The following is a 13,966-nucleotide window of genomic DNA, read 5'->3' on the forward strand; positions in this document are numbered from 1 at the left end:
ATTTTAGAAAAAAATGAGAATGCAGAAATGGAGGAAGGAATGTTATGGGTAAAGGACAGAAAGAAAACCATTTTGGACAAATAGCTGAATGTTACAAGAGAGGGAATAATATGTAACGAGATTGGGAAGATAGGTTGGGGGCAGATTGTAGAGGCCTTTAATACTTAAATAGACTGATGGAGTAGATCCCACCCTAGAATTGAGCCCTGTAGTAGAATTTCCCAATTTCTGCCAAGAAGATCCCTCTTCTTCCAGTCATTCAGCTTTGCAACAAGCAGGTCATTCCTGATTACCCAATCTCCCTCACCCAATAAAATCCATCACTTGCCAGGTCTTATTGATTCTACTTCTACAACTTAGATCCACACCCTTCTTCCCATTCACATGATTACTACACTAAGAGAGGCCTTCTTCCCTTCTTTCCTGTACTACTACAATAGCTTTGGAATTGCTTAAAGGATCTCCTTTTCAGTCTGTCTTTCACACAACTGCCAAAGTCTTAAAGCACAGGTTTATGCACTGAAGGTCACACTGAAGCAAGGAAAGGGACCCAAAAGCAAGTAGGAGTGACTTAGAACAACAGGGAGCGCTGTACAGTAAATTGAGGAATACATTTTGGGGAAACGTGTGGCAGAAGTGATGGAAGAATAGAAAGTTATGACCAGAGATGAATTTCAGAGTCCAGGATTATCCCTGAAGACAGTACACTTATTTATGATAGTGAAATTTAGGGTTTGACCATCCCTCTAAGTAGCTATGATCAAGTGAATTGAGAAAATTGATGAGGTTGGATGCCAGAATGTTTTCAAAGGCATGTGTAATATATGTTAAACTCCCTAAATATTAGGACAGAGGCTGGAATGGAGAGGAAGAATTTGATCAAGATAATAGTAACCAGGATCTGAATAGGGATAATGTATAGATAGATAGCAAGGTGGTCCAGATTATTGAGACAGAGGGAGACAGAGTGAGGCTAGGTAAGGATACAGTCCAGAGAGAATCTATGAATGCCAGATGATGGAAAGAATATGAAAAGAACTATTTTTTGTTTGTTTAATACAAAGAGCATTCCAGAGATCACAAATGGGCAGGAGGGTAAAGGAGAGGACACTGAAAAAGACCAGAGTTGAGCTTATTTGTGATGATAGTTCAAGAGGAATCAGAGGAAATGTTTTCACCTTGAAAAATTAAGAAAGAAGAGGTTTGGAACCAGTGATATGGAGAGGGTGTTAGATGGTTGGTCAGGAAGAGCAAAAGAGTTGTCATGCAAATTTAAGTATCCATTTGACATCTAATAACTTGAATTTGTAGTGGATCTTAGTAGCATAGTGGTGCTAGTTGATGTGACTTCCTTCAGGGTTCAGGAGTTCAGGAATTTGATCAGAGTGTGGATGGCAAGTGGCAGCAGGTGGGATGGAGTAGGTCAAGGGTGCAAAGGAGTTCAGAACAAAACAATAACATTGCATGGTTTAAATAGTTTTTAAATATAAGATCAAGGCTAGGAGATGAGGAACAGTTTAAGATTGTAGATTCTGTGAAAACAAAGAATGGTTTTAGGAGGAATGTAATAGAGAAATTAAAATATAGGAGATTATGACCAGAGAATAGAATTAGAATTTAAAATCATGGAGATGTCACAGTTATGGGAAATGCTGAAATTTAAGTTATGCCTACCTTTGAGTAACTGAGATTGGGTAAAAGTTTATGTGCTTGATGCTGAAGGGAATGATGAACTTGAAGGCCAAGATGTTGGAGAGGCTAGCATTGTGTATATTGTGAAGTTTGTAAGCCAGTAGGAGCTGAGATGAAGGGAGGAAATTATGGGGGCATGTATTGAGCACCTTGAGAGGCAAGGAAGTGTACCAGGTTATCTGATAGGTGACAGCAACGAGGATTTGATTAGGATGATGTAGACTGATGGAGTGAACATCAAAGAAGTTGCTAAGAGATGGTAGTTGAGGGGAAGATTATAGGATTACATATTTATAGCTAGATTTCTAGCTAGACGGGGCTATTGGATCTTAATCATATCATTTTACAGAGAGAGGAATTGAGACAGAGAAAAGTGATTTACCCAGAATCATACAGCTAATAAGAGCCTCCCCCTGCCTCCCCATGCTACCTCAGCATCTAGGCCTGGTGTCTCTGGGGCCATGAGAACTCTCCAATTAGTGCTAGAGAAGAGAACCAGGGATATCTTTAAGATGTGTGTGATCCCTTGCAGAAAAAGACAGCTCAAGATAGAAAAGACAGAAGGAAGATGTCTAGGAGGAAGGCGAGTTCCAAAAGAGCCTGGGGAAATTATAGCATAGGAGATTTGTTTCTGAGTAAGAGAAATAATAGAGAATAAATTGTTGTTATTGTTTGTTATTTCAGTATGACTGTGAACTCATTTAGAGTTTCCCTGGCAAAGATACCAAATACCAAAGTAGTTTAGTATTTCTTTCTCCAGCTCATTTTACATATGAGGAGCTGAACCAAACAGGATGAAGTGACTTGCCCAGGGAAACAGAGATAATGAGTGCCTGATGCTGGATTTGAACTTTCCCAACTCCAGACCCAGAACTCTTATCTATAATGCAGTCTGGCTGATCCTAGAGAATGAATAAAAGGATGGGATCTGGGAAAGGGGTAGTGTGGTGTTCCCTTCTTTAAAATATAAGATGGTTCTCTCTGGGAGCAGGTTTCTTGGGGAGGTTTTCTGGGGGCAGCCTTAGTTTCAGTTAAAAGTAATAATCGCCTCAAACACAGCCAGCTGATAAAATCCAAATGTTTATTTTCTCCTTCCTTGGGCCCGGTAGCTTTCTTAGAGGCGTCAGCTTTCCTTGGTTCCGAAAGCTCTCGTTGCTAGTCTTTTGCCTCTAACTCAACTTCGAATGTCTCCAGCCAGCACCAAAGTGAAAGTTGGAATGAATCTGAGTGGGCTTGTGGGCTTCCTCCCAGAGTGCTCTGTGTCTGGCCCTGAGAGATTCTTGCTTATATGAGCTCTCTAAAGGTGTGAACACAAGTATTGTTTCTATCAGTTCCACTTAGTATTTTGTTTCAAGTTCTGGCCCATAACATCTCCTTGTAAGATCAGATTCCCCAAGCAGTTATCTAATTCCCTTCTATTTACCACTTTTGGGATTTCTCCTCATCATCTGGCAATTATATTGGAGCTGTTTGCACTGGACACTGTCCTGTTGGGTTAAAAAGCCTGTATTCTCCCCAACTGTAATCCTGATTGCTTTTCTGTTGGTTGATCACATCAGAGTCCAGAATTTCTAAAGACTCTCTGGGTGTAACCTCAGCTGCTATCATGTCCCACCTGTCTTTTGATTGATATCTTGGAGCTGGGCCCTGCCTATCATTTCTTTGGGTCAGTCTACATCCCAAGGCCCAGTGAAAGCCTCGGTTGCATTTTGGACATGGGATTTTGGGTTTTCTCTCACCCTGACTCTCACTCTATCTCCATATCTACACTGAGCTCTAAGATGTCCAACTTTTCCACATTGAAAACATCGACGAATTTCTTTAGAAGTCCCTTGCCAAGAGACACCCTGTCTTCCCATGTTCATCATAGTTTGGGTATAATAAGCATTTGTGTCCACTGTGGCACAGCACTTTATGATCTCCTCTAAAGGAGCATCTTTGTCTTGCCCCCATATAATTCTTTTGCAAACCTCATTGGCATTTTCCTTAGCCAGATATCTGGTCATTATTTCTGTAGCTGCATTATCTCCAATGGTTCTTATTATAGCTGTTTGCAAACGTCCCACAAAATCTGCAAAGGGTTCATTGGGACCTTGCTCTATTTTTGTGAAGGCTTCTCCTCGATCTTTTTTGTCCTGGGAGGGAACCCCAAGTTTTATTGCAGCCTTAGAAATGTGCTCATACACTGGTATGGGATAATAAATCTGTTCTGAATTCTCTGAATACTGACCTTCACCAGCTAGTTGGTCAAAAGCTATTTGTACATTAGCTCCTGTTTGCCTATTGTGTTGGGCTTGAATCCTACATAATTCATGAAACTCCAAAAGCCACAACAAATTTTGTCCAGGTTCTAAACATGTCTTTGCTATGGATTTCCAATCATTCAGGGTTAAGATTTCATAAGACAAATTATCTAGTAACAGCTTAACATAAGAGGATGTAACCCCATAAAAAGTGCAACCCTTTTTCAAATCTTTAATTTTTTCCAAATTAAAAGGAGTATATTTTCTCTCTTTTTGTCCTGAAGAGTCAAGCTCTTTGAACACAGGGTATGCATTTATAAAATCAGATATATCTTCTCCTTCATTTTTTCCCTTAATTAATGCCTCTTCTAATCTTGTCATATTCTGCTTCACAGGAGATGATTGTGTTTCTGCCTTTCCCCCTCCTTCTTCCTCCACCCATGAAGGGTTAATTGAGGGGGGAGGGTCATGAGGAATGACCTAATTTCTCCTCCTGTGAATCTGATTCTTTATCCTTTTCACCTAGTTTGGTTGGCACTTCCCCTTCTTGCTCTTTCTTCTTTTTCCTTATTTTAACACTTATAAAATTTCCTAAAGCCAGATGTATTAAATTATATGTATTAAGTATGTCTTTTGGAGTCAGGTCCATTTTTATTGTAGAATTGACAAAGATCCTCTCCTACTAATTTCCACTCGTCTAGATCCAATTCTTTTTCCAGAGAGAAACAAGGACATATGTTCTTTACAGTTTCTAAAAGTTCAGTGATCTGCTGCAAAATTATAATCAAATCTTGGCTTTTCATAACCTTGACAATGCTCTCTAAACATTTTCCTTGAACAAAAACAGAAGGCTGTTTTCTAAACATCTGTCCCATCTTAGCTGAAATTCTACTTTAATTCTTTTAACAAAATTTCTTTGTTGTACTCACCCTAATTTCTAGGTCAAGAAGACTTTTCCACTGGATTCAGGATTTTGCCCCACGTTGGGCGCCAAAATGTGGTGTTCTCTTCTTTAAAATATAAGATGGTTCTCTCTGGGAGCAGGTTTTTTGGGGAGGTTTTCTGGAGGCAGCCTTAGTTTCAGTTAAAAGTAATAATCACCTCAAATACAGACAGCTGATAAAATCCAAATGTTTATTTTCTCCTTCCTTGGGCCCGGTAGCTTTCTTAGAGGCCTCAGCTTTCCTTGGTTCCTAAAGCTCTCGTTGCTAGTCTTTTACCTCTAGCTCAACTTCGAATGTCTCCAGCCAGCACCAAAGTGAAAGTTGGAATGAATCTGACTTCCCCTCCAAGAGTGGGCTTGTGGGCTTCCTCCCAGAGTGCTCTGTGTCTGGCCCTGAGAGATTCTTGCTTATATGAGCTCTCTAAAGGTGTGAACACAAGTATTGTTTCTATCAGTTCCACTTAGTACCTTGTTTCAAGTTCTGGCCCATAATATCTCCTTGTAAGATCAGATCAACCATACTGAACCATGCTAAATTAGATAATTATTGTCTCTATCAATTCTAATGACTTAACAGCTTGTAAGGATTCTAACAGGGTGGAACTAAGTTGGATCAATAAAAGGGTAGAAACAGGTAGTAGGGAAGATAGTTTTCACTTTCTCATCCAGTGATTTGAAAGCTAAAAGCTCTGGTAATTCTTCTGTACCTATCCATGAAAGGAATCACACTTTAACTACTTGCCTGGAGGACAGAATGTTGAACTTGGCATCGGGAAGCTCTGAGTTTACACCCCATATCTTTTACTAACTTGGGCCAGGCAATCAGCCTTTGAGCCGCAGTTTGTAAAAAGGGAATAATGTTTACCTTTCAGGCTTGGTGTGACATTCAAATGAAGTAATTTATGTCAAGCACTTTGCAAACTTTGCATTGTATAAATGTCAGTAATTGTTACTATAACCTGGGCATGCAGAGATAGAGATTGAATTAACCAGTTCAGCCAGATTTAAATTGATTAGTTAATGCTACTCATCTCCCATTATAAGCTATAATACATATAAAACAAAGGTCTAGATAGGTTTTGATCCTGGGGCTGCTACTTCTTAGTTGTATGATTTTGGTTGAGCTACCCAACCTTTATGAGTCTCATTTTCCCCATGTATAAAATGAGGCATTTCAGAGCCTCCATCCCTCCATAACATTGTGTTTTGCTCTGGAGAGATGATGGCTGAGATCCCATAAATCTGAGATATTTGTTTTCCCCTCATAGATCATACCAATACTGGTATGAGCTGGTGGTCAGAAGGACACTTACCTAGACCATGTTGCTGAAGTGATTTTGTTCATTTCTCTAGGTTCTTTCAGTGTAACTCTCTAGAAGGACTGGGCATTCACCATTAGACTGGTTTTTGTTGTCTGTCCTTAGAACTTTGTGCTTAAAGGAAAAGTGGGCTTTCTGTACTTATCATTAGAGGCCAGAATGCATACTATGGAATCTATAGTTATATCAATCCACCTTGGGGACTTTCTGCAGAGATAGTAGACCTTCCAGATGCTTTTTGTCTGATTTGGAGAACTCTGTCCTATTCATTTTGGGAAGACAAATATATGTGGTAATTATGGGAGATTTTTAGCAATGAGTCCCAAGGACATGGAAGAGTTGAATTCCTTGGGGTAGACAAAATTGACATTGCTTTCTTGTCTGGTAACAATAAGATTGGGAGATAAGAGAAAGTCCTGGTCTTGATGTTTCTAATTCTGCTTACAGACCGTTCCGTGTCCTACCCAAATAGCCTCAGCCGTTCACCTTCTGTCAACTATCAAGAGCGCACAGATAATTTGATTACCAGTGTATCCCCCACTGCCACCAGCAACTCACTAACCCAGTATGTCTCAGACTTCAGTGTCCGGGCTCTTACAGATCTGCAGTACGTTAAGGTGAGGACCATGCAATCTATCACTTTGTGCGTATCTCCTTGGGCTTCCTCCTTCCCCTGCCCAATTAGATCGAGCTACATGGATTTCTTTGTCTATCTTGCCCTTTTCTAGTCTCAAGATGTTATTTTCTTCTATTAAATGACTGTACTTCATTCTTGATTAGCTTTTTCATCCCTCATTTTCCCTTAAAATCTACCCATCTTCTTCCATCAGCTAGATCTCTGCTTTCCATGACTCTGACTCTTTCCCCTTGCAGATCACACGGCAGCAGTACCAGAACGGGTTGATGGCCTCAAGAATGGAGAGCAGCCCCCAGACTCCTGTAGACAGCCTCACTCCTGAAGGCGTATTGTTAGAGAAGGTGGAGCTACAAATGACTGATGAAACTACAAGCCTTCTCCATGAGCAAAATTCTGTCCTGAACAAACCCACTCACAACTCCCATGAGAGCTCCATGTGACAGGAGGGCCCGGGGCCCCCTATCAATCCCTTGGGGGCCTCCCTAGTGGGCCCACATCCACAGAGGGAGCAGAGCAGACAGGGGACCATGGCCCCAACCACCCCCTTGATAACCTGTCTGTCTCTCCAAACAGATGTTCCCCAGCTTGTTTTAGGCAGGGAGGAGGCTCTGCCCTTCCACAGGGAGCCTTAGCAGAATTTCCAGGGAATAGCAGTTTCCTGGAATTTCTGTAGGATTGCCTGAGTAGTACTGCCCAGGGGCAGATCCCTGGAACAATTGTGAAGGGGCAAGGATTTTGTTTTTTAAACTGAGAGAATTTCTAAAGAAAGCTCATTGCTGCTCTTTCTAAATTTCATTTTGGGGAGAGGGTGGGATAGGCTTGGGTTAATAATGGGGTTAGGAGTTTTTATTAAATTTTTTTAAAGAAAAAGTTGGGGTACTGCCTCATCTGAGGTATCTCCCCCAGGAAACAATAGCCATAATCCCATTCCCTTTAGCTTGAGCTTTTAGCTTATTTTCCCTGACTCAGGGACCCCCACCTGCCTCCTGCCCAGGCCTTCTTGTTGGATCACATCCTAGAGGGCTTGCTAGAGAAAGGAGATAATACCCTATATATCAGGCAAGAAACTTAATATCTTTATATAGAATTACCTAGGCATGTGACTGAGGGATTACTCCTGAGAACTGGAGAAGATGAGTGCTTCTGAATGGTCAACATTTGGCATCTGATTGCATTTTTGATCAAGGATGCAATAAATGGAGCTATGGAGGGGAGCTTCTACAAAGTCAGGTTCCAGAATCTTCCTGAATCCAGAACTCCTTGAGTTGTGCAGAATGGCTCCATGGTATATTTAGTAAACTGGGCCATAATTTTCATTCCTTTTGATTACATAGCTCCCCTGCAACTACCCTTTACTCTGACCCCTTTATGATGGGAACTGAAAGTATTGGGGTCCAGAGTCATTAATATCTGCCCCTCTTCTTTCTTGAACCAAAGTCATGGCCCTAATGGGAAGAACAGAGATTGTTCAGGGGTATTTGTGTTGCTGACAACAAGTTCTTTAGAAGCCAAGTCAAAGACAGACTCCTGACCTGGGAGAAGCCATCTAAGATTTCAATATTCCCTATTTTCAATCCAGGTTTATCTTTCTACCAGGGCTAACCCCCCAGGATTGGAGATGAGAACTGTGAGATGGATGAGCTCCCCTTTTTGGTTACACTGCAACAGAAGGCCGAATGCTCTTCCTTGCTCAACAGCTTCTGCATTTCCTTCAGGGAGGGAATTGTACCATCTACAAAGCCCTGTCTGGATATTCCTGCTCTAAGACAATCATCCTGAATTCTATGGATGTTATTAATGGTACTGTAACCCTGGAAGTTCAAGTCTTTCCCAAAAGCTCTCTGTGGGTCTGTTCTTTTTGGCCCTGTCCTAGAACTCTAGATTTTCTTATTGAGGATGCATTGGGACCAAATTGCTCATTACCTATTGTTCAAGAGGAACAAAGAACCAGGGCCCAAGAATCATATGAGAAGTAAAAGTGGTTTCTTTGAGGTGTTATTTATTTATTTATTCCTTTTCCCAACCAACAGAGTCCTACCCTCAGTTAATCTGTTCTCCAGATGCCTAAAGAATCCCATCTCTTGGGACCAAGAAATATCTTGTGTCAACGTATGCCTGCCCCTTTTCTGGTCATCTGAAAACAAAGGGGGCATGGTTTTTCCCAGTTTTGCGTCGTTCATTGTCCTACTAGAGTAAATTACCTCCATAGATCGGCAGTCACCAGACCCTTCATGGGGAAATACTACCATAATTCTCCAGGGGCAACTGTGACCATCCTCAGTAAGGAAGTGATAAGACTTGAGTTCTTGTGAGACCTGTTAAGAGTGCAAGGGAATCCTATGGTATAGCCAGGGTAAGCAAAATTCATTGGTCTGAACCAAATGGATGTGTGTTGAATAGAACGAGGCAGATCACACATACTTCCACACCTACCTCTTTTTAAACATATGGTTACTGCCAACAGATGCTCCTTACTCCCAACTTCTGGACAATATATTCCTGCTGATGGTCAGGCAGCATTCCCAAATGTTTCTGGTCCAAAAACTTCCTCCTTCTACTGGAGGAAGGAGGAACTTTCCAACTTCCCACAACCTGACCTCGCCTTTTCCTTTATGCGCTTTATTCCTGGGCCTGAATTACATACTGGAATTGTCCTTTTTTTTGCTTCTTCCCACAAACTGAAAGCGGCCTTCATAGACAGCATCCAAATGCAATAGACAGGTCATATCCAACTTTGCAAATAACTCCTATTTATTTTGTGCGAGATTTTAATTTGTATATTTTTGTGATTTTTTTTTTTTGCCATTGTTATAACTTTGACTCTCGGGAAGTTTTGCTGTTTCATTTTGAGTCTGTGTCTTTTGTCACAAAGCTGATAATATTTGCTAAACAAGATATGGAATTTATTTTTGATTGGGAATAAAAATGAAACATCTGTATAAATCTCATTGGGTTTGAAGTCCTTCTGAACTCTGAAAGTTCAGGGGACAGACATTCTCAGAAAAGCAGATGGATTCTTTCTTTTATTAATTCTATTCCCAGTGACAGGACAGGTATTCTGGATCTGTTGGGTAATTAAATATTAACACAATTGGAAACAGGATTATACTCAAGATGGAGAGGAGACAGATGATATAATTGGCATGGGTTTGGAATCAGAAGATCTGGTTTCAGGTCCCTATTTCTGCTGTGTACTAGCTCTGTGACTCAAACAAGTCACCACCCCTTCCTCTTTGGGGCTCACTTTCCTTGTTTGTAAGATGGATAAATGAATTATACCAGAACATATCTGGGGCAGGTAGGTAACCAGTGGGTAGAGTATCAGGCCTGGAATCAGGGGGACTCATCTTCCCAATTTCAAATCTAGCCTCAGATCCTTCCTATATGACCCTGGGCAAATCGCTGAACCCTGTCTGCTTCAGTCTCCTCATCTGTAAAATGAGCTGGAAATGGCAAAACACTCCAATATCTTTGTCATGAAGACTCAGACGTGACTGAACAACAGAAGACCTTTAATAAGATCCTTTGCAATTCTAACATTCCACCAAAGTCTTTCCAACATTCTGATCTTTGCATGGCTCTGAATCTGGAGTGAGAAATGCACGGTTTTAACTCTGGTTCTGTAATCAGTCTTGGCTTAGTCATTTGCCAGCTTTGGGAAGTGTAGAGCTTGACCCTCCAATTCTGAATATGATCCCAGGAACACCATATCTTTGGATAAGGAATCCAGGGTCAGGTGAAAGAGCTGATCTTTCTTAAGACAGTTTACAAGTTGTGTATTTGGAGGCAAGTCCTCTGGATGTAATATAATGACGGTAACCTTGCTTCATATTGTGCTTCATATTAGTATTCAGCCTGTAAAGGTCTACTCTAAGATGCTTCTAAGAAGGGGTGGAGATCATAATTAAGGAAATCAAGAAGGAAACATGGGCTAATATCCAGGTACACGAGATAAGGACAAAGAGGCAGATCTGGAGGCTGTTATAAGAGGAAGGAGTTAGTAGTGGACCCAGATATGTCACCAACTCCAAAAAACTGACGGATTCATTAGTCTGTGGGTAATGACATTTTAAATGTTTCCTTAAGTTTGTTAATTTCTACTAATATTAGATAATCTTACATATTTATTAAGCCCCTAATATTCTTTTATAGTTTTTCTGGGGGAATCAGAGTAAGAGAAAAATGATTTCTGTAACCGTAAGGAATGCCTTTGGGGCCTACAGAGGTTGGCACACTTTACCCACTCCCTTCTCCACTCTGAGGTACTTTGGACATAAGTGGTCTGGACTTTCCAGACCACTCCCAGTATAACATCTGGTAAAAAGAGCCAATAATGGTTTTAGTCATCTTTGATGTCTCCCTTGCAGTCAAGTAATTTACTTAATGAACCCAGTCCCTTCAGGCCTCTTGGGCTTAAGGTCGACTTCAAGCCTTAATATTTCTACCTTGAGGTTTGCTGGGAGTCAAAATCTGAGCAAATATCACCAAATTGCACATGAGGAGTGTGTCTATCAGTAAACCTGATGATACTACTTGTCCTGGGTGATGTCACACATTGCCTGTATAAGTGACTGGGATATTGGCTACATATTTCCCCAGTTTCCCACATCAGTGTATGGATGAACACTGTTTTGTCAGCATTCTCAGGAGGTGAAATGGCCAAGCCTACTGTTCCTGGAGGCAAGGGATCCATAGGCCAGACAGGGACATATTTTACCTCTTCAGGGGATATCAGTAGACCTAGCCACATACAACTCTATTCTCCCCAATTGTGACCCCTTTCTCCCATCAGATTGCTTCTTGGCTGATCATGAAATAGAAGCAATCCGATGGGATTACATGATCAATCAGCCAAGAAGCAATCTGATGGGAGAAAGGGATTATAATTTAATGATATACACACTCCTAATAGGCAATTTGATGATATTTGCCCAGATTTTGAATCCCAGCAACAGAGGTTGATAATTTACCTTTAGAAAAAGCAAATACCAATCAGCCATAGGCCCAGATAAAAGCTCTCCTAATGAGTCCATTTTCCATGTGTGTCTAGGAGGAAAGCACATATCCCTTCTCCACACAATATCTCATGGAGAGTTGAGAATAAGCTCACTAGTTGCCCTACAGCAGAGTCAAGGCAAGGAAAGCTGGCGGTTTCTTTGTGCTGATTCAGCATCCTTTCTCCTTGCTGTCATGACAAGAAGGACCAAAGGTCCATTCAGGATTTTCTAGGAGTCTCTTTGCTGGTCCTAGAGAATTAATTTGTTTGACCAGGATCCGAGAATATCCTGTGATATATACCTTGTTACATACATAGATGGCAGTGAGTAAAAACCAAGAGTGTCCAATCATAATGGTCATTCAGTTGTAGCAGATGAAATTTGTGGTTTGCAGGATTTTGCTGTCTTCTCCAGCTTGGTCATATCTTTTTTTTAAATGGATGTTTTAACAATTATTTTATTTATATTATTTTAACAATGAACAAACATTTCCCAACAAGACAGTTTTCTTCCCAAAGTACATTCCTGTAAAATAGTTATCCAGCTTATATTTCCTACTACACTCTTTTTGGAACCACAAAGACCCTTAAGATCCTTTCCAGCTCTTAACTTATAGCCTTATAATGACAGGGTTTATCAGTGGTAGAGTTGAATAGGAGCCAGAAGTACTTTTCTTCTTAATCTGTGCTTACTAACATTTTACACCGCATTGCCTTTAAAGGTTCAAGTGCTTTGACATGAAGACTGAGGGAAGTGTTAGGCTTCAGCTGATCAACTTGCTCCATATACTTCTAGGTTCTTAAAACTGTGGTTTAAGGGGTCTCCAATGGGATATGGACAGTGAGATGGGGGTGCTGGAATACCGCTCCTGACTTGGAGTTAGACCGACCTAAGTTCAAATCCATAAAACAACTTGGAGAAATGGCAAACCACTCCAGTATCTTTGCCATGCACACTCTAAATGGGGGTCCCAGAGTCAGACCAGACTAATAATTGGGGGAGTCAGGAAAAGTCTCCAATAGGAAGTGGTACTTGAATTAAGCCTTGAAAGGACCTTTACACAGAGATGAGAGAATTTCAGGCATAAGAGATGGATAGCCTATACAAAGGCATGGGGACAAAAGGTATAATGCTATGCTCCTGATGTTTTTTTAATTGCATTTTTCCAAATATATGTAAAGATGGTTTTCAACATTCCTTTTTTGTAAGCCTTTTGTGTTCCAAATTTTTCTCCCCCCCTCCCCAAGACGGCAAGCACTCTAACATAGGTTATACATATACAATATTTAAAAATATATTTCCATATTTGTCATATTGTGCAGGAAAAAATAGAACAAAAGGGGAAAAAAACACAAGGAAGGAAAAGCAAACAACAGAAAACAGTGAAAATACTTTGATTACACCCACATTCAGTCTCCACAATTCCTCCTCTGGATGTGGACGGCATTTTCCACCCCGAGTCTATTGGAGTGCTTTGCGCTGGGGCATGGCTGAGAAGAGTCTATCATAGTTAATCATTGCATAGTCTCGCTGTTGCTGTGTACAATCGCCTCCGGTTCTGCTCCCTTCATTCAGCATTGGTTCAGGCAAATCTCTCCAGGCCTCTCTGGAATCACCCTGCTGGTTGTTTCTTGGAGAGCAGGAATATCCCATAATATACTGAGCCATTCTCCCGCTGATGGGCACCCACTCACTTCCCAGCTCCTCCTCACCACAAGGAGGGCCGCCACATTTTTGCACACGTGGATCCTTTTCCCTTTTTTGCGAGTACTCTGGGGTACAGACCCAGGAGAGACCCTGCTGGACCAAAGGGCGTTGTGCTCGCTCGTGAAAAAGAACAACAAAACGGAAATAAAATAAGCAGAATGAACTAGCCCCCCTACCCTTCCTCACTACCCACCTCGCTTCCTAGAGGTCAGGGCCAGTCTGTCACCTCTTTAAAACCAAACTCCACCACGCGCCCCGCCCCCTCCGTGTCCCCCGCTCCCATCTTGTTTACAACGCGGCGCAGCCTAGTTCTACTCCTGATACTCCGCCTTCCTCCGTTTCCTATTGGCCGGAGGGGCGCGGATGGGCGCGTTGACTGGCCCCGGGGAGGCGGGGGCCCTGGAGTAGGTTGCGCGGGCGACCTAGAG

At 41.5% G+C, this 13,966-nt stretch overlaps 1 protein-coding gene across 2 annotated transcripts in view; it reads left to right on the top strand.

Annotated features, from left to right (window-relative positions):
- Nucleotides 1–7,602, top strand: part of CNNM4 (cyclin and CBS domain divalent metal cation transport mediator 4) — a 56,361-nt gene extending 48,759 nt beyond the window's left edge. Inside the window, exons 7-8 of one of the 2 annotated variants that reach the window (XM_023494555.2) lie at nt 6,645–6,814; nt 7,071–7,602. In XM_023494555.2, the coding sequence (XP_023350323.2) occupies nt 6,645–6,814; nt 7,071–7,274 (374 nt within the window). In that variant the 3' untranslated portion in view covers nt 7,275–7,602. The remainder of the gene's footprint in view (nt 1–6,644; nt 6,815–7,070) is intronic. The other variant, XM_031951484.1, reaches the window with a different exon arrangement.
- Nucleotides 7,603–13,966: the final 6,364 nt, after the last annotated feature.

Source organism: Sarcophilus harrisii, chromosome 2 (assembly GCF_902635505.1).
Source record: "Sarcophilus harrisii chromosome 2, mSarHar1.11, whole genome shotgun sequence".
NCBI lineage: Eukaryota > Metazoa > Chordata > Mammalia > Dasyuromorphia > Dasyuridae > Sarcophilus > Sarcophilus harrisii.